We start from the raw sequence: 22,273 nt of genomic DNA, 5'->3' as shown, positions 1-22,273 counted from the left end.
CAGGAGTTCCTTCTATCTCTACTCTTCCTTTATCTTAGCTCCTTATCTAAAATCAGGTGATACTGCCTGTGCAATTGTGCTTTGCAGCAAACTTTATTTGTGAATCACTTGGACAATCGAAGGGTGAATGCCATTGAAAAGCTCATAAGAAAACTAATGTTTAGCATTCCATGCAACATGTAAAAGAGTGTGACGTCCCTAAGCCCCAGAGCCACCCTGGATAAGGAACAGAGCTCACAAGATATTTAATAACTGATATATGTGTGTGTGTATATATATATATCTCCATGATATTCACAGTGTTCAAGCATCTTTTACTACGAAGGATTTGTTGAAACCTTGTGGAGCATTCTCTACAGAATTTTTTTTAAAGAAGATTTGCATTTTTATGTTAATGGTTCTTCACCTATGGGGCTTGAGTTTCAAAGCTACCTTAAGCGCTAATATTTTTTTTTCTGTTGACTACGATCTAGTTCTCACATAATGAAATTCTCCAAAATAAGAATAAGAGGTGACAGTAAAGGAGACAGATGTTTCTTGGGGCGCTGGTGTGAAGTGGGGAATGATGTATTTTCCACTTCAAGAGAGATTTCAGCTCTCACCATCCTACTGTCTATCAGTGTAAACTATGATTCTTTGGTGTTATTTTCTTAAGATAAATCTGTATCTATGTGTACATCTATTTAAAGAAATAGACCCAGCAGTGAGAATGGTGGTATAAAGAAGTGTTGTTGGATACAAAAAAAATTGATTTTTTTCTATCTTCACATACAAATATGAGGACTTCTGGGCCTGTTCTTATAAAATGCAATATTATCTCATTTCTGGCTTTAAATTAGCTGCAAACTGGAAGCCTGTAACACCAGATTCACAGAGTGCAAACTGTTCTTGGACTGTACTGCAGGTATGGCTGACACGAGCAGCCTTAGGACTTTCTGAGCAGTTTGTAAGTTTGGTATTTTGCATGTATTATATATAAAAATTGTATCACTAAATACAAAAAATACCAAATGCAACCTTGCAGTTCCTACTATTGCCACATTTGTATTTCTTTGTCATTGTTTTACTACTCTGTTTTTCCAATCCATTAAGTTCATTAACTTACTGTCTCACATTTCTGCTGGATATGTAATTAGTCACAACTTTGAAAGAAATCCTAACCTAAAACCAGATCTCTGTGCAGCTGAGGACCTGAGTGAAGAACTCACAAGATGTACTGCAATGCTATGCTTCAGCTTCAGCATGTCTCAGCCTTAACTGAGCCCCATCTCCTCCTGGGACCTGGAGTCTGGGGCAGCCTTTCACCTCCTACCACAGATTTTCTGTCGGCTTTTTTGCATCATGAGGGAAAACTGCTTCTCTTTTGTGGAATCAGAGCCCGTTTATTAATTCCGTAGTGGCTGCTTATCTTTTGTGGTTTGGAGTAATGGAGGAGTTGAGCTAATGCAGGAGCCAGCGAGCAAGACCTGGAATGTCTTGTCCTGACGAGATGATGTCAGCTGATACATTTGGAGATGGTTAAATGGAAGAAATTTCCATTTTCTGCCCTAGTAGGGTAATGGGAGTCTGAAAAGAAAACTCAACCTGAATGCCCACAGTGAGCACAGAGACGGGAGGGTGAGACTCTCGCCCAGGCTGCTGGGTGTGCAGTGGCGCGAAATCCATGTTCTTTTGCTTTACAAGGTATGTTACATTTATTTTGGGAACAAAAGAATTTCATGTGGAAAATATACTTTTAGAGAAAGCCTTCAGCAACTTGATAAGGTCCACTGTAAGTTTCTGTAGATAGTTATCAGCATATTTTGTTTTCTAACAGGGGTTCGATGTAGATATTTAATACTTCAATAAAAAAAAATTCCTTTAATACTAATTTTTTCTTTTTCTGTTTATCTTTTCTTCTTTCTTTGTTCTTTCTTTCATTTCTTGTTTGTTCTTTTTCCTTTTTTATGTTTTTTCTTACTCTTTTTTCTTTTTTCTTTTCCTTTTCCTCTTTTTCTTTTTTTCTTTTTCCTTTTTTCTTTTTTTCTTCTTCCTTTTCTATTTCTTCTTTTTTCCTATGAGTTTATGAACTTTTTTAAAAGGAGGCATTCCTCTCTGAAGTCTGTGGCAGTGCTTAAACACTGGTCTGGACTTCAAAAAATAAACTCTTTATCCGTCTGCCTTATGCTAATGGATTGCACTCCTGCATTGCTGTCACTCATTGCATGGCTGTAGCTGATTGAGTAGGATTTTTGGCAGCTTGTTTCTTGTACAAACATTCCTTAATGCTTTCCCACCTCTTGTTTTATCACCCAAGTATTGCAACAGCAGCATTTGGAGCTCTGGTAGCTTTTTCGGAGAGCTGGTTTTCTAAAAGCCAAGTCCTTGAAAACCGAAGCAGAAGGAAGAAAGAAAAAGAGGAATACATGTGGGCTGTGGCTGGAACGATCCCTTGACACTCATTGAGGTTGTTCATAAATATGCATGAGACAGGAGGAGTTTTTAGTAGCTGTGTTTTGCCTCTCTTGCCCCAAGCTGTCTGGAAAGAGAGTTTGTGACAGTCTGGGGAGCTCCAAATTTTAAACAAAAGATGATTGTTATGAGGTTTTAGAGAGGCTCAAATATCATTATTTTTATGTGAAAACGCTCTGATGACAGTCCTTGTATGTGTTTTACTTGCTCTGTGCTAATTCTTCATCTTTAGGGCTTCATCTGCGATTTAGGGTTCAACCTTTTCTCATACACTTTTACCATTCCTTCCTGTAATACCATGAACCCCCAAGATGATCATCTCTAGTTTCTGGAGCAGGTTTTTAGCATACTTTACAGGTAGAATTCATCACACCTCATACACCATCATTAATACAGCAGCAAAGAAGGGCCAGGGCAACCATGAGAAAACTCCTCTAGTGAAAAGACTTGTCTTTTTACTCTGTGTTCTTCAAACAGCAGACCTTTTCATTTCTCGGTGGATAGGATTTGGATAGAGTTTTGAAATATGTCATTTAGTTTCTGGTAGCATGTTGAAGAATGTAAATTTTTTTCCTAGTGCTAACTGTAATATTGCTGCCTGCTTCCAGATTTTTGTGGAAATTCTTTTCCTAGATAATGATAATGTAATCATGAAAATAGCTTTTTCATTAATTACTAGATTTTTGTATCTGCAATATAGGATTGAGTGGAAGCAAGTCAAAGTGATTTTCTGTATTACTTCATAATGTAAAGATTTTTGTCTCCTAGTGGCTCTACATTCTTCATAGCGTCTTCTCATATTTATATCTTTATAAAATACAGACATGGTTTCCCCAGTGGTATTCTGTTATGAGCTTTTTAGTAAAATATTCAAATGATGACATCCAAAACTAAGGATGATGACACTATTTCAATAGAAATGGGTATAAACATGCAGTTTACGCTCTGGTTTTCATTCAAAACACTCTCAACTGTGGCTTGTGTACCCAAATGCCAATGAGGCTTTTTTGGCAGGTGGGAGACTCTGTATGTTTCAAGAAGTTTTTACACATTGGATCTTAGTAGGCTTTAATCAGATTTTGAAACAGAGTAATTTTTAATCATTCAGCCAGCCATCACCAGCTTTAACTTTTTTTCCTGAAGAAAGCCTCAAAGTATCATACTGCCAACAGAATATGGAGGCTTAGATTTTTAAGAGGTGAGAACATAGATGCATTGAAATTGGCCCATGTGGTGTATGAGTTAGAGAACATCTTTTTATGTAGGACAAAACTGCAGCATGAACATCTTTCGGAGAATAAATACTATTGTAGGATTAGGTATGTATTTCATTTAATATAGCCTTGCAGTAACGACCATAAAGGCAAGGTTAAGGCTGAGACACCCACTTTGAAAACCTCTTAGTGGTTATCAAATATAGTGCATGTGTGTGTGTATGCACATGCATGTGCATGTGCGCATTTGTATTGGGTTGTAGTTGGATTGAAGCACACGTATTCTCAATACCTGGTTTTCATATATAGCTTGAAGATTGGCATCAGTATTATCCATAAATTCAATCAAATTTGGTTTGGGAAGTTAAATGGGATCCCGCCCCATGAAAGTAGGGCTCAAAATGCTGACATAGATTTTTGGCTTTCCTGAAATATGTGCTTTAGGTAAATAGAAATCCACTAAGAGAGGAACAGGTAGGTGAATGTCTCTGGCCTGTATTGCTGTATGTAGAAAATCAGATTAGGTGATTTCTTCTAGTGGATCTCATTGACGTGGACTCTTCCGGCCTTTGACATCTGTAAATGACAAACTAAATGGCGAAGGGAAGATTTAAGCATAGAGACATTTGATTCAGTAGTGTGCAAGGAACTGTTCAAGCGGATCTTCTAAAAATTTGAAGCTGAATTTTAATTTGTATTTCTATGACAGATTTTTACACTAACATATTTTTGTACATGCATTTATAGTAGACATGCAAGCATGGAAGTACGTTTACTTTGTGTGGGGTTTGTATTTTTTGAGCAAGACAATAATTAATAAAAATACTTGTCTTCCTTCCTGGATTTGTCTTTCTTTAACAGTTTTTCAGTAGGTATTAGTTAACTGGAAAACCCTTTCAGGTCATTTGTGGCGTGGCAAGGTTAAGAGATACTGCAATCGCTGCGAGTGACCAAAACCCAATGGAACCATTCTTTTAACGAGCTCATCCTTGTCTTTTCTTCTAGTTTGAAGATCATGTGTGCGATATAGCACTGCTGCTAAGAATTTTTTAATCAATTTGAAGTGAAAACATTATATTCTTTAAAAAATGGTTACAAGCTAGTACCCATAAGTGTAGATTTGGGGTAATTGCATCATCATGGTTTTTCAGTCCCAGTTGGTTTTAGTTCTGGTTTGGAACAAAAACTACAGTGTGATGTAATTGCCTTCCTCTGATTATTTTTACCTTGGTGTATTCCGGTGCTGGCTTGTGTATATAGTTTTTATGTGCTATCATTTGAAAAACTTTAAAACTCTTGAGAGCCAGTCCTGGAAACCCTTCTGGATGTATCATTGTTTTTTATTTGTGCATGGCAATTGCAGCAGCCCATTAGGGGCCTATAATTCCTATTGAGCATAGAATGGACTTCTCATCATTTAATATGGAATGTGATTTTGCTCCTCAGTCAAGCTAAAATCTGCTTACTGTTGTGATTACCATCCCTGGGCTCCACCCTGCCTTTCACCACCTGCCACTTACAAGTAATTCCTTTGGCAATGAGAATACAGCCAAAACTGTCAAATAAATTGGCCCCTTTTTGAGAGCCTTCTGATTATTATTCTTATTTTGTGGTGATGTCAGATTTCCAAGGGTAATCTCTCACTGGAGGAGTATGTTTTTCTTTGGGACATGCATCACCCTCTCATTTTTAGCCTCCATTTCAGAAGTAATGATTACTTGCTGCAAATATGCATTATGTGGATTTTCTATTATTCACTTCCATTACTTTTTGTGAGCACATCATTACATTTCTAGGAAGGAGGAAAGAAGATTCTTTAATCCAGAAAATAAACCAAGGATTGACAACAGACAAACTTGTTTTTTCCTGAGTACATACAAGTTTGTTTGTTACCATCTTAGAAAAAATAGGTTTTAGTTCCTTGTTTTAAATAATACTTTAAATGTACTCCATGACAGTATTTTTGTTCTCTGTTTAAGCAGCAAAACTAGTAAAAAAGAAAAATGCATTTTTAAGATACATGGGAAGAGTGTTTCTTACTAGCCGGGAACAGTGTTTTCCCTCTCTCTTACTGCATGTTTGACATCATTGCATATATATAAAGTGAAACTCAGAACTTACTTCCTTCACACTTTGATTTTTTTGATGCTATTAACTCCCACCAAAGAAAATACAATCCCAATTTAATCCTAGTAGAAAAATAAGAGAAGCAACGTCTAAGTATTTAGTATTTATGCCTAGCATTTTACAACAGCTGCTAACAATTTCATTCTGTTGTCATACTAACATTTTAAATTAACTTTTATGACTGCTTGCTTGAAGTCAGTGTCATATACCTGTAAGCTTACAAAGGCAGAAAGAACAAGCCTTCTTACGCTCTGTATTCCTTTATGAAACACTGTTAGACATTTGAACAATGATGCTGGACACCAGGCCAAATATAAATGCATTTATGGTGGATGTGTTACTAAGGCAGTGGTTTCAGGATTTTTTAAGCATTGTCTCACTGGTATGAGCTTCATGTTGTCATCCTCTATCAGTCCTAATCAAGGCTTTTTTTTTAAATCCTCTGCTGGGTGCAGTTAAACTGCTTCCAGTAACTGGTGGTTTGGTCATTGTGGGTCAACGGGCTGTGGTCACCTGTGACTGCAATGCAGATTTCCTCCAGAGACATGGTGGAGGAGGAGAAGGCCACACGTTTATGTGATGAGGCCTCAGGAGAGATTTGGGCTGATGCCAGCTCCCAGGAGTCTCTCCAGCAGTGATTTCCTATCTCCTCTTCTCTTGCTTCCCTGTCTCTTTGCCTCATACCTCCTTCCTGGTCTGTTTTCATTTCTCATTTTGCAATCTATTTGTTTATATTAGATTATAAGGTCCTGAGTACAAGGATCTTACCGTTTTTAATAACTGAAAACAGTTATGCATTCTGCGCACATCAATGGTATCTGCTGCTTTCATCCTTTTTTCTCTTCCTTCCCAGAGGTGAAGGTTCTCAGCAAAGACATGGGGTTACTGTGGCACAGGGTATTTGTTGGTGAAGAGGAGAAGGGAGAGCTCCCTTTCAGCTTATTTACAGTCCCTTGTCTGAAAGAATACAGAAAACAAGCCATTGCAAAGAAATTTTGGTACAGTAATATATGCAATTACTGACAGTAATTTATAGAGCTGTAGAACTACTTAAAAATATAAATTTTTTGGTACTGTATACTGATTAGATTTCACAATGACTGCCTAGATTCTATGGTAATGATAGCCTTTGAAATGCATGTATTATAATAAATAAAGATTAAAAGATTAACATATTCCAAAATTAAAATAAAGCTCACAGCAACAATAGCAATACATGTTATATTCAAAGCCTACTTAAAGCAAGAGACCACTGTACTTTTAATGGAATATACATCTTATTTCTAAAGTGTATCATTTATAAAATAACTAAGAGCTGATTATTTGGGTATTACTTTTTTTAGGCCATAGGTCCTCTTTCTTTTTTCCTCCTCAAGTCTTGTGATCACTTGTGGCTTTGCAAATCCGAACCTGTACCTTGTTGCCTCACAAAGCTGTATGCACATGTGTCGTTGCTCCATAACGTAAACAACACTGAAAGTAATATGGTTGATGTGGAATACTCTGGATTTCTGATGGACTTCTAGACAGCTTCTTGCTGAAGTAGCCAGAGCGTACTGGCGGGTATGGCCTGCAAATAAATGGGAAAAATCTGCATTTTCTGGAGACAAGAAGGGGCCAACAGCCCCTTGCAGGACCGTAGCTGGCGTCTGCAGGTTTCCCTGCATGGTGCTGTGTTCAAGTGTCGGATAAAACAAATGTATCTAGACCAAGGCTTGTTTAAACATCCAGACACAAATGGAAAAAAAGGATTCCAGGTTCACTTGGGTAAACAACCATGTCAGAAAAGGTTTTAGGAGTAGGGAAGAGCTGGTAAGGGATTAAGCAGCAAAGAATGTGCTTTTTAGAGATTTGAAGAGGCTTAGCAGTGGTCGCCCTGTTAGGCCTTGAAAAGACTGTAAAAACAAATATGAATAAGTAGAGAAAAATTTAAGTAGAGGCATTTTGGAATGAGGATAGCACTGAGATTAATCCTAGGTGTGGCCCTAAAATGAAATGCATGTTTCTCCTCATCTTTTAATGAGGATAACATCATCAGATACAGACAGTATGGAAATGTGAACTATTCTATCCAAGATGAAACTTGAACTAAAAATAGCAAACCACTTAAGGGTTTGCTGAAAGGACCAGAGAATCTCAGAGTTGTGAGAGAACTGAGGCATGAAAATGAGGTTCAATACCTCATATGGGCTTCTCGAAAACCTGCTGAATAGGTTTCATATGATTAGGCTGTAACAAATGTGTTTATGTGTATGGTCTGAGCTACTGCAGTTATTAAGGCAATGCAAGACTTCAGAGGTAATTTGAAAGGAAAAAAGTGGAAATGTACTTATGAAGTTTGTTGATAAAAAATTGAGAAGCAATGGGAATACAGAGAAGGAATGTCATTTTTTGTGGAAAGAATTGGAATGCCTTGAGATCTGGAATAGTAGGAATAGAACGAATATGAAGTGCATCATCAGGAATCTGGGAGTAATAAGAAATTATGTGATGGGTTGGGAGCTTATCTTTGGAAGTTATAAGAAAGACAAATCACTGTAAAAAAGGAATACCTGCTCTTTTTTTCCCTGTAAAAAACAAAAGAAATAAGATGAGGGAGAGACTTTTCCTAAAGATTTAGGAAAATATCAATTTGTCTAGAAGCTTTAATTTTGTTCTGCAGTTCGAAATTGTTTGTTAAAAGGAGAGGAACCAGAGTGGCACTGCTGGAAAAGCAGATGGCCACCACTCCTGCACTTACTTTTGTCTAGTACTGGCTTGATGATATGAAATGTGAAAAGAACTGTCTTTTCTGCATCAATTTCAAGGTAACTGCTCCAAGTCCTCACTAATGGACTAGTCTGTTGGTTTTACTAATGAATGCAGTCTCTTTCCAGCAGGGAGGAACATACATTTTTAAGAAATGCTAGAAAATAACTAGGAATGTGAATAAATGAGAATTAACTCTGTGTTTTTTCTAATGGGACTTTTTAGAAAAAGTTATTATTTTTTTTTGATTTTGTCTTTCAGCCATGGAAGAGTTAATAGTTGAGCTGCGCCTGTTTCTTGAACTTCTGGACCATGAATATCTAACTTCCACTGTCAGGGAGAAGAAGGCAGTAATAACTAACATTCTCCTGAGGATACAGTCATCAAAAGGTCAGTGTCAGGGGTGGGTTTTCTCGCTTGCAGAGTGCACAGAATAAGTCTGTGCTCAGTGAAATAGCTTTAAGGGCTAAAGACAAGCCCAAAATTGAAGCAAGACAGAAAGACAGGGTGAAGCCAAAGTGTGACTTTCCTGAATGTTTTCCTTCGTGTTCAGCAATAAAATGTAGCAAAAGGCATACTGGAAGTATCTTGGGTGCACATGGGTGAATCCAGCCACAAAATTATGTGCTAGATAGAATGTTTCACTTCTCCTGATATAGCAGTTTTACTTAATTTTATTTGTGGCAGTAATGCTATTTATGACTTTTGATGGAAAAGTAATACTGTGTCAGGGAGTGCTGGGCACAGCACCATTTTATAGATGCGTGGGTGCTCCTTGCTGCGTCTCTGTCAAATGACCCAAATCCATCAAAAGGCTTGATATTGAGTTGGTGCATGGCTGACACAGGAGCACCATGCCAGAGCTAGGAGATGGCTGCCAGCATGTTTGGTTGCATTTTGCAATTAGAGTAATTTTCATTTTCCCCTTTTCTTCCTATCTAAAACCATTTTGATTGCACAATCACTTTTGTGTCCGTCAAGATTATGGAACTGAATACAATATAAATGATTCACTATGTACAGCAGCCTTTCCACAGAGCTTATACAAAGAATATTCCTCACTATTTTTTCTAAGAGTACTCTTATATTTCCTTACAGCACCTTTCTGTATGAAGTGACACCTAGGCTATAAGACCTCTGTCTCTCCTACGTTTGACAGAAATGCTGTCAGTGTAAATCCTCACTGTTTAGATTTTTGAGAAATATGGAGTATGTTGAAGAAAAATGCCACATAGTGAGCAGTTGCATTTCTCATGATTTGTTTCTTGTCCAGTGCTAAAAAAATATGATCTTCTTTGATGCAGTGTTTCCCCCGTTCAGTAAAGAAATCATTTTTGCCACAGGATTCAAATCCAAGGAGATCAAGTTGAAAATAATGCTTGTCCTCCTTTCTGATTTGATACTCTTAAAGACCCATCACTATTTTTACTTTACTACTGAGAGAAGGAGGCAGGTACCAATTGCACATATTGTGGAAGGAGGCTTCAGGTTCCAAAAGCTGATTAAAATACACCAAACCCCCTCAAAACCAAAATCTGCAGGTGAGAACTTGCAATTTGATATGTTTAGAAACAGCTGTATTTTACAGGAGTTCAAAAAACCCCCAACAATGATGCTCTGACACTGGATATTCTTCTTGTAATCTCTTCAACTAGATTTAAGAAAAACATTTGACTTCCTTAAGAAGTCAGGCAACCTTTTATTGCCAACTTTGCAAACACAGGGAAGGGTTGTCATATCCTTTCCTTCTGGATTGTGCGTAGTGTTTCAGGACACAAAAGCTACAGCTCTACTAGTAAATTAAACAGTGCTGGGTATGTTTCTGGACCCTGGAACTCAATTATTTATGCTGTTAAATTGCGGAGTGGTCCTTGGCATGGGTTGGGCCTGAGCTGAATCATCTCCTCCATCAGTTCCTCCAACAGACAGTTCAAAATCATGGAATCGTAGAATCGTTTAGGTTGGAAGAGACCTTTAAGACTGTTAACCTAACACTGCCAAGTCCACCGCTAAACCATGTCCCTAAGCACCACATCTACATGTCTTTTAAATGCCTCCAGGGATGGTGACTCAACCACTTCCCTGGGCAGCCTGTGCCAATGACTGACAACCCTTTCAGTGAAGAAATTTTTCCTAATATCCAATCTAAACCTCCCCTGGTGCAACTTGAGGCCATTTCCTCTTGTCCTATCACTTGTTACTTGGGAGAAGAGACCAACACCCACCTGGCTACAACCTCCTTTCAGGTAGTTGTAGAGAGTGAGAAGGTCTCCCCTCAGCCTCCTTTCCTCCAGACTAAACAACCCCAGTTCCCTCAGCCACTCCTCATAAGACTTGTGCTCCAGACCCTTCACCAGCTTTGTTGCCCTTCTCTGGACACGATCCAGCACTTCAATGTCTTTCTTGCAGTGAGGGGCCCAAAACTAAACACAGTACTCCAGGTGCAGCCTCACCAGTGCTGAGTACAGGGGGATGATCACTTCCCTACTCCTGCTGGTCACACTATTTCTGATCCAAGCCAGGATGCTGTTGGCCTTCTTGGCCACCTGGGCACACTGCTGGCTCCTATTCAGTCAGTAGTTGACCAACACCCCCAGGTCCTTTTCTGCCAGGCAGCCTTCCCGCCACTCTTCTCCAAGCCTGTAGCATTGCCTGGGGTTGTTGTGACCCAAGTGCAGGACCCAGCACTGAGCCTTGTTGAACCTCATACAGTTGGCCTCAGCCTGTCCAGATCCCTCTGTAGAGCCTTCCTACTCTCCACAGATCAACACTCCTGCCCAATTTGGTGTCATCTGCAAACTCACTGAGGGTGCACTCCATCCCCTCATCCAGATCATTGATAAAGATACTAAAGAGAACTGGCCCCAGTACTGAGCCCTAGGGAACACCACTTGTGACCATCCATCAACTGGTTGTAATTCCATTCACCACAACTCTTTGGGCCCAGCCATCCAGCCAGTTTTTTACCTAATGAAGTGTACTCCCGTCCAAGCTGGGAGCAGCCAGTTTCTCTGGGAGGATGCTGTGGGAAACATTTTTACTAAAGCTTTACTAAAGTCCAGATAGACAACATCCACAGCCTCTCCTTCATCCACCTTGCCATAGAAGGAGATCAGGTTAGTCAAGCAGGACCTGTCTTTCATAAACCCATGCTGACTGGGCCTGATCACCTGTACACGCTGCGTGATGGCACTCAAGCTGATCTGCACCATAACCTTCCCTGGCACCAAGCTCAGACTGACAGGCCTGTAGTTCCCCGGATCCTCCTTCTGGCTCTTCTTGTGGATAGTCATCACATTTGCTAACCACTAGTCAACTGGGACCTCCCCATTTAGCCAGGACTGCTGATAAATGATGGAAAGTGGCTTGGTGAACACTTCTACCAGCTCCCTCAGTGGATTCCATCCAGCCGCACAGACTTGTGTGTCTAAGTGGTGTGCCAGGTCACTAACCTGTTCCCTTTGGATTATGGGGGCTTCATTCTGCTCCCCATCCCTGTCTTCCAGCTCAGGGGGCTGGGTACCCAGAGATCAACTGGTCTTACTGCTAAAGACTGAGGCAAGGAAGACATTAAGTACCTCAGCCTTTTCCTCATCCTTTGTCACTGTTTTCCCCACGTCCAATAAAAAATGGAGATTTTCCTTAGCCCTCCTTTTGTTGCTAAAGTGTTTATAGAAATATTTTTGATTGCCTTTTGTAGCAGTAGCCAGATTAAGTTCTAGTTGGGCTTTGACCCTTCTAATTTTCTCCCTGCATAACTTCACAACATCCTTGAGTTGCCTGCCCCTTCTTCCAAAAGCCATAAACTCCTTTTTTTCCTGAGTTCTAGCCAAAGCTCTCTGTTCAGCCAGGCCAGTCTTCTTCCCTGCCGGCCCATCTTTCGGCACATGGGGATGGCCTGCTCCTGCACCTTTAAGATTTCCTTCTTGAAGAATGTCCAGCCTTCCTGGACTCCTTTGCCCTTCAGGACTGTTTCCCAAGGGACTCAATCAACCAGTCCCCTAAACAGGCCAACGTCTGCCCTCCAGAAGTCCAAGGTAGCAGTTCTGCTGATCCCTCTCCTTACCTCTCTGAGAATCAAAAACTCTATAATTTCATGATCACTATGCCCAAGATGGCCTCCAACCATCACATCACCCACAAGTCCTTCTCTGTTCACAAACAACAGGTCCAGTGGGGCTCCTTCCCTAGTTGTCTCACTCACCAGCTGTGTCAGGAAGTTATCTTCCACACACTCCAGGAACCTCCCTGCTGTATTGTATTTCCAGCAGACATCTGGTAAGTTGAAGTCCCCCATGAGAACAAGGGCTAACGACTGTAACACTTCTCCCATCTGCTTATAGAATATTTCATCTGCCTCTTCATCCTGGATGGGTGGTCCTTAATGGCATCCCACCATATCTGCCTTGTTGACCTTCCCCTGGTTCTTATATATAGTCAACCCAATCGTTACCATCGTCAAGCTCTAGACATCAAAACACTCCCTAACATACAGGGCTACCCCACTGCTCCTCCTTCCTTGCCTATCCCTACTGAAGAGTTTATAGCCATGCATTGCAGCACTCCAGTTGTGCAAGTCATCCCACCACGTTTCCATGATGACAACTATTCATAGTTTTCCTGCTGCACAATGGCATCCAGCTCCTCCTGTTTGTTGCCCATGCTGCATGCATTGGTGTAGGTGCACTTCAGTTGGGCTATTGATCCTGCTACCTTTTTTTGGGACGAAGCCCTATTTCCTACATGACCATTCTCAAGCACTTCTGTGGTTTCTAACACATCAATAACCCTCGCATCTTTGCTCCCACATGGATCATCACCCTCCACCCTGGTTTTGAGGGGTGAGAGATTTTAACCATATGGATATGGATCTCTCTATACCAGAGCACCTTCCCAGGCATGCTTAATTTATGACTATAGATGTGGCCAAAGATAAAAAGACCCAAGGACCATAGCTTTCTACATTTTGACACCTACTGTTTAGGTTTTAAAGCCTATTACAGGATCTATAACAAGAACCATTACATCCTACTACAGGATCCATCCATTAACAAGAACCATATGGGATGCATATATTAAGTGGTGGAGCTTGGTTAGGTGCAGTTGTTACTAGAACATTATACCCAGTTCTAGAACCGACATTCAAGGAGATAAAATTTAGACATTTCAAAGAAAAGTGATAAATGTGATTAAAGGATCTAGAAATATGCCTTCAAATTATCCAAAATGAGGTAGCATAATTAAACTTGATGTAGGGAAGGAATGATAGAATGAGCTGTAAGACTTACACAACACAGTGTGCAATGGCAGAATGTTTGTTTCAAAGTGGATATAAAGCACATGTTTTGGGCATTGAAGTTATGAACTAATGGAAGAACTTCGTAAGGTCTGCATGCCATTGCTGGCGTTTTATCAAGATAGAATATTTTGCTAAAAGATATGCTCTAGTTCAAACAAGAATTAATTTAAGGAAATCCCATAGTTCAGTTAAGCAAGAAGTCGTAGGACTATGCCTTATATGCCTATTTACTCTATGGAACTGCAGTTTAAATAGAGTTTAAGCCAGCACGGCCTCTAAAAAAACATCCTGTTTCTCTCCCCAGGCTACTCATTCTTGCTCATCATGTATTGCATCTTCCTTTCTGCTAGCACAAGCATTATTTGCTTTTTTTTGCTGGCTTAGTCCTAACCAGTGTCACTTCCCTGGTCTGGTTCAACCTGAGGCCACACACATGCTTCAGCTGGCACGAAGGAGAGGTTGGTGCAGGGACAGGAACAAGGCAGGGACGGAGAGGAGCTGCCTCCTTGGGAGCTCTGCCATCCTGGGCTGGCTTCAACTGTGTGTGAAGCTACCTGGGGAGTCGTGTACTTTACTGGAGCTGACCCTGCTGCTTTTTTTATCAGTTACAACATTCAGTACTCCCGTCCCTTTGAAACTATTCATCTCTTCATTAAAATTAAAAGCAATAAAAGATGCATAAAACCTCAGTACTCTGTAACTAAGCTGAACTGTCATTCGAAGTCTGTTTTTCAAAATGTTGTTTTACTCCACCCACATAACTCCACAAGAGCTCTTGGGTCGCTGGCACAGTTTAAGAGGCCTGAGGACTATGCTGAGTTCAAACTCTTTATATGTATTTGCAAAAATCAACTGTGTGAATCCAACAGGATATTTCGATGGCTGGTGCAAACCATTTAAGATCAACGGGGAACGGTAATGAAGGATCTGTGCAACTGGGAACTGGCTGGGTTCTTTATAACATCTGGAAATGGACAATTATGTTTTTCTTTGTAAAGGTGTGGAAATTATTATAATGGGCTGGTTGGCTTTTAGTAAAACACTTTAACCTCAGTAAATTCTTACTTGGGGAATTCTTTGGAACTCTTTTGCCTTGTTTTGTTACATCTCCCAAATGTACACTGTTTTCTTCATTTAATATCTCTCCAGCAGAGAGAACTGGGCCAGGCAGATGTATTCTTCAGGTTGTAGCTGCCTGGCCTTGACCTGCCCCACATCCAAACCAGTGGTTACTCTGAATTGCTGGCAAAATGATAAACTTTATTTTTCTTACTGAGCCTTGGCATGCCCAATGGATTGTAGGTCTGAACAAAACACTTGGCATTTCCTTCTGAAATTCAGATTTTCTTCTAAAAAATGAAAACACAAATAGTTTATTTTGGAGTAAGAACTGTTGGTGGATTTAGTCATTTAATATGTCTGTAAACATTGCCTGTTTTCCTTAAAGGGACCTGATGCCATAAAACCTATAATGCCGACTTTGCTGTGTAATTTGGTAGATGAAAATAAATGTTAGAGCAGGTTCTTGCTTAAAACTGGGGAAAAAACAGTTTTACAGAGTCAATAGAATTCACTTGGAATACTTTTTCTTTGCAGTAAAAAGCCCTTCATACTTTTGGTTATTATGGAAAGCATGGGAGACGTGGATATGGATAGCAGTCATAATATGGATTCACCCTCCATAAAAAGGAACAAGTGAAAGTTATACTGAAAAAAAATAAAAATTGGAATGTTTCCCAAGACTAACCCCCCTCTTGATTTGTAGGAAGAAAGAAGAATCTGTGGCCCTTAGAGCCAGTTTATTTTACCAGTGTTGTTTTTCAATCCATGACTTCACAGCCAGTGGGACTGGGTTATTATGACAAGAAACATTTCATCATTGATTACATTTTTGAGAATTATATGATCTTGACCAAAAGACATCAATTTGGCTATGTAAATATATATTTTAAAAACTAAACTAAACACTAGGAGCTAAATTCAGTTTAGGGGTAAGCAGGGTACAATCCATTGACTGAATTTTTGCCAGAACATTGAGGAGATGCACCCTAATCCCCCTTTTGATATTTAGAAAAATAAACGATATCATGTTCCTATGAAGTGAGTTCAAATGAGATTTAAATTATTATGCCAAAACCTCAGAACGAGTGGGTCACTCCTCTTTTTCCCTGGGAGGGAGATGCAATAATGATACAAAGGACTGTCAAAGCAGCTTTTACATTTGGCTGCTTTTTCTTTTTCAAATTCACCTGAAAAACAATGAGATTATTAAGAAAAAAGAGAGAGAAAGGAGGAAGTTGTGAGAAAACGTGCTCAGTGTGCAGTTCTGTTAATGGTGAGCTAGTTAAGGCAATGTGCCCCCCAGCAGCAGTGTGCTCCAGGTTGGGGTGACATAGTATCCTGCATCTCCCAGGACTTGTGCAGACTCACACCACAGCTCCATGATCAGAGATGATGGCGGCAGCAGGGAGCCCAGGAAACACGGGTGCTGTGGGGTTGGCTGAATAGGGTCTCTTCTTCTGCCCTCTTCCCCGCTCTTCTGGCACAAAAGGTGGTTTTGGACTCATTTCTGCATGGTGGCCTTGCCCATCCAAAACGTGCCATGGGAACAACTGTTGCTTATCTCCGCTGGTAAAAGGCAGTCAGCCACATGCTGCCCACAGGCTGACCGCATTTTATTCACTGTACAGTGCCATTGTGATGTTTGCAAGTGTTGTACCTTTCCCCCATAAATGGTTTTATCTGTATGGTAGGTGCCTGGCAACGTTTGAATTTTAGCTGTTTAAGTCTTTCAGTTCCAGATGGATAGGCAGTTCAGAATGATTTCCTGTGAATTTTTAGTATGTCTGGTATTTGTTGATCCAAATAGCATATATGTCATTATCATATAGAGTAAGTATGTGTTTGTTCTGCTTGATTAAATTCCTGAATTCCCAGCATTCTTCCAGTCCTGCCTCAGTAACTGCTCTTGGGAGGTAGGTTGTAAGCAGCACTGGGTGCCAGATTTCAGTGTGTCACAGTCAGACATGGTGTCCACGTGTGGAAAAAATGCCCTGTTTGCATCCACCAAAGTGTTAAGTGAGGTCTGTTGCTCTTCACAGGTTTTGAAATAAAAGAACATGTACAGAAGCAAGAAGTTGCCAACAGTTTGCCGGCGCCTCCTCAAATGCCTCTGCCAGAAATACCTCAGCAGTGGCTGGTGAGTGTTAATTTAAATATATAAACATGTGCAAGAGAGAATATACTTGTGATAAGCACTAACAGAAATGTTTAAAAGGGGAAGGAGCCTGCAGGTCCAGGGAAATGATTATTCCTCTCAACTCCACTCTGGTTGAGGGAATTGGCTTCAAATTGCAGAAGAGAAGGCAAAAAATTCCCTGTGGTGATACAAGCTCAGGAACAGATCACCTGCAAAGGCTGTAGAATCACAATCTTTGGCAATTTTCAAAATTCAAGTGGCAAAAGCCTGAGCCACTTAAGATGATTAACTTCAAAGATTGACCTGCCTTGTGCTGGAGGTTGGCCTCACCAAGCCAACAGGTCCCAGCCAGTTTCTTACGATTTTAAGGATCAGCTTTCCCTGGAGCAAGTTTTTTGAGAAGATTCCCTCTTGATAGCTGAAAAATGAAAATACAGAGTTTTAAACCGATGGAAGAATACTTCCTTTTTTTATAAAGTCTTTAACGCCTTTCTGTGCTTAGCCTCTGGGTAAGAAATTCCCTGCAGAACAAGTAGAAGTGTATGTTCTCAGAGATGTTTATAGCAAAAATACTGTTTGAGATCTGTAATTCAATTCCTCCAGTTGGGAGCAGCTGTCTTGTTACAGAATAAACTATAAACAAGTTTTGATTCTCCTCTGTTACTGACTTTACAGTAGATTTAAAGAAAACATTTTCAACATTTTTTTGAGAGAAGCGTAAACAAATCATGGGTTAGCCTGTTGAAAGGTGAACACAGTCTTAGCTCTAATACTGATAAACTAACTATCTTTTTATTCAGTTATGAAAAATTTTGTGCATGATGATAAGGACAGTCTGTGGACACTCATGTTCATCGGCTGAAGCAGGAAATACAGATGCAGCGTATGGGGACAGAACAACTCAATTACTGATGTTCTGCTTCATTTTAGTGTGTTACTCTGTTATCACATTTATGGACAGTTCTAAGAGAAATATAAGCCAGTAGCATCTTATGAACAGAATAAATAATTTATCAGATCAAACTCTTAGGCAGCCTTTCATAATAACCTTTATTGGATGGTGAATAATGCTATATGTACTGCAGAACAAAGTAAAAAAAAAAACCCAACCAACAAACGGATTATATACAATACTTTAATCACAGTTTCTACCTAAGTGCTGCCAGCTTTTGGTTTGTGACCTGAACAAGATTATTGGGGGTTTTTTTATTTTAATTCTACCTAATGTAATGAGATATGCTGGAATCATTATAGGAAGGGAGTATTTATGATAGAAACATTCATATCCAGAGTAGGTATACATATTTGAGGAAAATTCAACGAAAAAGGATGCTATAAAATAATTATGCAAGATTTGAATGGATGCAAAAATGATTGTATTAATATGCAGTGAAACCTGGAGAATCCATTTCATGGTTAACAGTGCCTGAAAATGATTATTTTTCTTTAATTCAAGATGCATATAGCATAAATTACAAGGGAAGGGGTTGATGAGAGGCAGAAAAATTATGCAAAATGCACATGCTTTTGAAATGTAGACTTCAGGTGCTAGCTTCATAAACTGAAGCCAATTGAGATTCTCCTTTCATATTTATGTAGGTTCAGTTTAATAAATTGGCTCTGAAGATTCAAGTTGTTTTTCTAAAGACAAGTGACCTACTTTTCCTTTCTCCTATACTAATGTGTAAATTCCCATAAAGTTGGTACAGCTGCAGCGAGTGAAATGGTGTGAAGTATGAATTAGGTCCAGGAGGTCAACAGTGTTTTTTGCAGTAGTTCAGTTTGGATTTTGGAGTAACGAAAATATTTCTTTGAGATACAGTGGGAATTACTGTGGAAGCTGACACAGTTAGAGTTGGCTGGTCTACAGCGCGGTCTTCCCATGTTGAGCCTGGCAAAGTGGAGTTTGAACACGGCCCTCCCCTCTGACCTGCCCGTAACGCTGCGGATGCTTTCATCTTGGTGAAGTCACCAAGCTGAGTTGCTTTTTCCATAGTGACAGAAGCTGATTTTTGCCAGTTTTTCTGCAGTTCTGTTGCTGCTGTCAGGCGGGGGTGGTTCGAGCCTCCCCTTCTGGTGTTGGTGCCACTTTGAGATCAGCCAGAAAATGTCCCAGGCCTCTCGTTGTCTTGCATTATCCAAATACAGGTTACAAGTGGCACTGTTTTAAGATGGTAGGACATCATAATTTGTGAAAAAGATGACAGACTGCTGTCATCCTGCGAAAGGCCAGGTGGAGTCAGAAGGGAATGACAAACCATCAGCTTCTTGACCTTTGAGCACCGGGGCAAGCTCAAACCCCAGTCTGACTGTTTAAAAACATCTCCTGAAGTCCTGTTGAAAGAGTGGAATTGATCATCAGCTGTTTTCTAGAAACCTTTCTCTATTAGATGCCTCTTTGTTAGCCCCTCATTATTATTAGATGTGATCAGAGACTGTTGTATTATCTTTCTTTTCACACCAGGCTAGACGTCAGTGACAGTAGCTAAGACTTAAGTTTCCCTTCCATTAATGCACCTGCATGGTGATTTTCAACCTGCCCTTAATCAATGGACTCCTAAAAATTTGTAGCTGATGATGTCAGTGTGTACATAATTATGTTGCTCAGTGACACAAATACTGAGCTACCTTTCCTAGCCACTTTTCATTGCCTTCATAGTCAAGTGGAAGAAATCCCCTGTGCCTACCAGAAGCTAGGAAATTCTGTTCCAGGTTGCCCTTCTTCACGTGGCAAGTTGGAAGTCAGGTTGTATGGCACCTCTTTTTGTCGGCCATTCAGGACAGAAACTTTTTCCACTTGCTGAATAACATCTAGTGGTGGTCTCAGCCTCCAGTGGAAACACAATGTGCTGCTGGAGCACAGGAATTTACTGGAAGTGGGAATCAATAACTTTAAATAAACTGCACTGTTTTAAAATCTGTGTTTTTAGCACATCAGTTATGGAGCATGATGGAAATTAAAGTTTCATTTACACCACTGTTTCTTTTTATGGCACTCAAGGGATTCTGCATTCAAAACTGTTTAGTCTGAATTGATGTTTAAGCTTTTACTTATGTAAAGATGTGTGGGTGGGAAGGAATTCAATACTCCTTAAAGTAGTGCCAGGAGCCAGAATTATGTGTGGGCAGGTGCTGTGCAAGGTTTCCTTTGTAAATCTGTAAATAGACCTGCATATTTGCTCAGGCCAGATCTTGTATCAGTTTTGCTATTCATCAACCCATGAACAAAGAATATAAAAATCATTTTATTTAGAGATATGCTGTTAATAGTTTAAATGAAGTCTCTGGTTATTAAAACACAATAAAGCCCAGAGAGTTTTCCTGGACTCAGTGGGCTTTGGACGAGGTCTTAAAATCAAGGGACAAAGTTGGACCTTGCATATACTTGAGTAAAGCAAATCGCTAAGCCCACGATCTCTTAGTAATTCTCTTTTTCTGTATACATTCCCTTGCCTACATCTGGTCTAGCAGACTTTCTGTCAGGCTTGGAAAGCACAAACACTCGCTTGCTTTACCCTGTGCGTACAGCTCCTTCAGATGGCTGGCAACGTAAAAGCTGCAGATAAAGGATGTGAACTTAAGGATGACTCAGAGCCCTCCTGCAGAACTGAAACGCCACTTGCCTGGGTGCCTTAATACGCCCTTGCTAGCATGAATACAGCGCCAGCAGCTAGGGAAGCTTTGCCTGGGTCAGCAGCAGAGGAGGAGATGACTGTGTTTGAAATAAAAGTCATATTGGTTCACCTCTCTTGAACCTTCTTACTGCAAGGGCTTGTGTCTTTTAGCCTGCTTTCTCCATCTCTACATCTGCAGCTACTTTTATGATATTTCCCTGCACTTGACAGGCAAGAAGCAGTGCTAGGTGGTGGGTTTGGAGGAATAACAGAGGCAGTGCTCTGTGCGTACCCCACAGTGCTGCTGGTGGTTTAACACCTGGGATCCCATCATTGCACTAGCACCAAGTTGCCTTGAAGTACATTTTCCACTGAGGTGATAGAATAAGATCCAGTGTGTCCTGCAGATGAGCGTGAGGACTACTGGCAAAAATTATCCACAGCATGACAGTGACAGAATACTTCTAGCCTCCAAGCATTTGGTTGTCATATTACATCTGACAGTCGGTGATTTCAGTGCACTGTGCAGGCCAACAAAATCAAATACAAACAGCACACTTAGCTATTTTGCATGGTTTTCACAGTGAAATTGAACATATGTTTTATTTTTCTTGGAAGATTGACAATTCAATAATTATTTAACCGCAACAAGTGTCCAGCAAGATGCCAGAACCCCCGTAGATATAAATCAAAAGGCTAGGTCATCTTCCTCCAACCCTCTCCTGCAATGTACACAGTCACTCTGTAGGAGTGTTTCATATAAATGAGTTTCCTATTGTGGAGAAGCAATTTGACAGCCTCCCTTTATCTGGCTGCCTGTCAGGTATACTCTCGGATATTCATTAGAAAATGCTGAAAGGAGACAGTGTCCTTGGAGAAGAAAAAAATCATCTTGAAATCAAAAGAATTTTTAAAGTGATACATCACCAATTACATTAATCATTCTTTGAACAACAACCAAAAAAGTGTCAGTCTTAAAGATTCTTCTAAAATGTGCAGTCAGGCTAGTGCCATAACAAAAGCAAGGGGCTCACGTGCCAGGTGGGTACGTATGAATCTTTATTTCATCTTGCTTTTTCTTCTAACACTGAAAGTCAGTTGTAATTCTCTGTTCTTCTTAAAAGACAGTACTAGCCTCGGAATTTTTCTCCTTGGAGAAAATTTTTAAAAGCCACAAAAATATATTCAACAAAAATTCAGTTGTTTCATTCAGAGCTGGCTAATAGCTTCAGTTTGAACAAATCTGAAAAAGTTTTTCCGTAATGAAGGAACACCTAAAGGTGCCTTTTTGATTATTCAGTGCAGTCACTCTTAGTGCAGGCAATCATAAAATAGTAACCCTTTCTGAAACTTAGCAAAATCTATTTACTGGCACTTAAAGTTTCTTTAACCAACTATTTCAATTTGAAAGGCTGTTCTACCATCACAGTGGTCATTGCCAGCCTTTGCCCTTGCGTTTAAGTAGCTTTTTTCCCTCACCTTGGTACCTGTGCCTCAGCTATCCTTTGAAATCACAATCGTATTCTTCTCAGGTTTCATTTCACTCCATTGTGTGTAAGAAAAGCTCTATCAGTTGCATTTTGAGCTGTAGTTTAATTCTGTTGAACTAGTTCCCGTATCA

The 22,273-nt window shown here is 40.0% G+C and overlaps 1 protein-coding gene across 3 annotated transcripts in view; it reads left to right on the top strand.

The window, feature by feature from the left end:
* Window positions 1–22,273, top strand: part of AFAP1 (actin filament associated protein 1) — a 119,491-nt gene that overhangs the window by 43,587 nt on the left and 53,631 nt on the right. For 2 of the 3 annotated variants that reach the window (XM_075752569.1, XM_075752571.1), the window contains 2 exons: window positions 8,802–8,930; window positions 16,941–17,038. In XM_075752569.1, coding sequence (XP_075608684.1) covers window positions 8,804–8,930; window positions 16,941–17,038 — 225 coding nt within the window. In that variant the 5' untranslated portion in view covers window positions 8,802–8,803. Of the gene's footprint in view, window positions 1–1,537; window positions 1,684–8,801; window positions 8,931–16,940; window positions 17,039–22,273 lie in introns of those variants that run through there. The other variant, XM_075752570.1, reaches the window with a different exon arrangement.

Source organism: Balearica regulorum, chromosome 4 (assembly GCF_011004875.1).
Source record: "Balearica regulorum gibbericeps isolate bBalReg1 chromosome 4, bBalReg1.pri, whole genome shotgun sequence".
Taxonomy (NCBI): Eukaryota; Metazoa; Chordata; class Aves; order Gruiformes; family Gruidae; genus Balearica; species Balearica regulorum.
The sequence above is the reverse complement of the archived record's forward strand: the minus strand, read 5'-3'. Positions and strand labels throughout refer to the sequence as shown.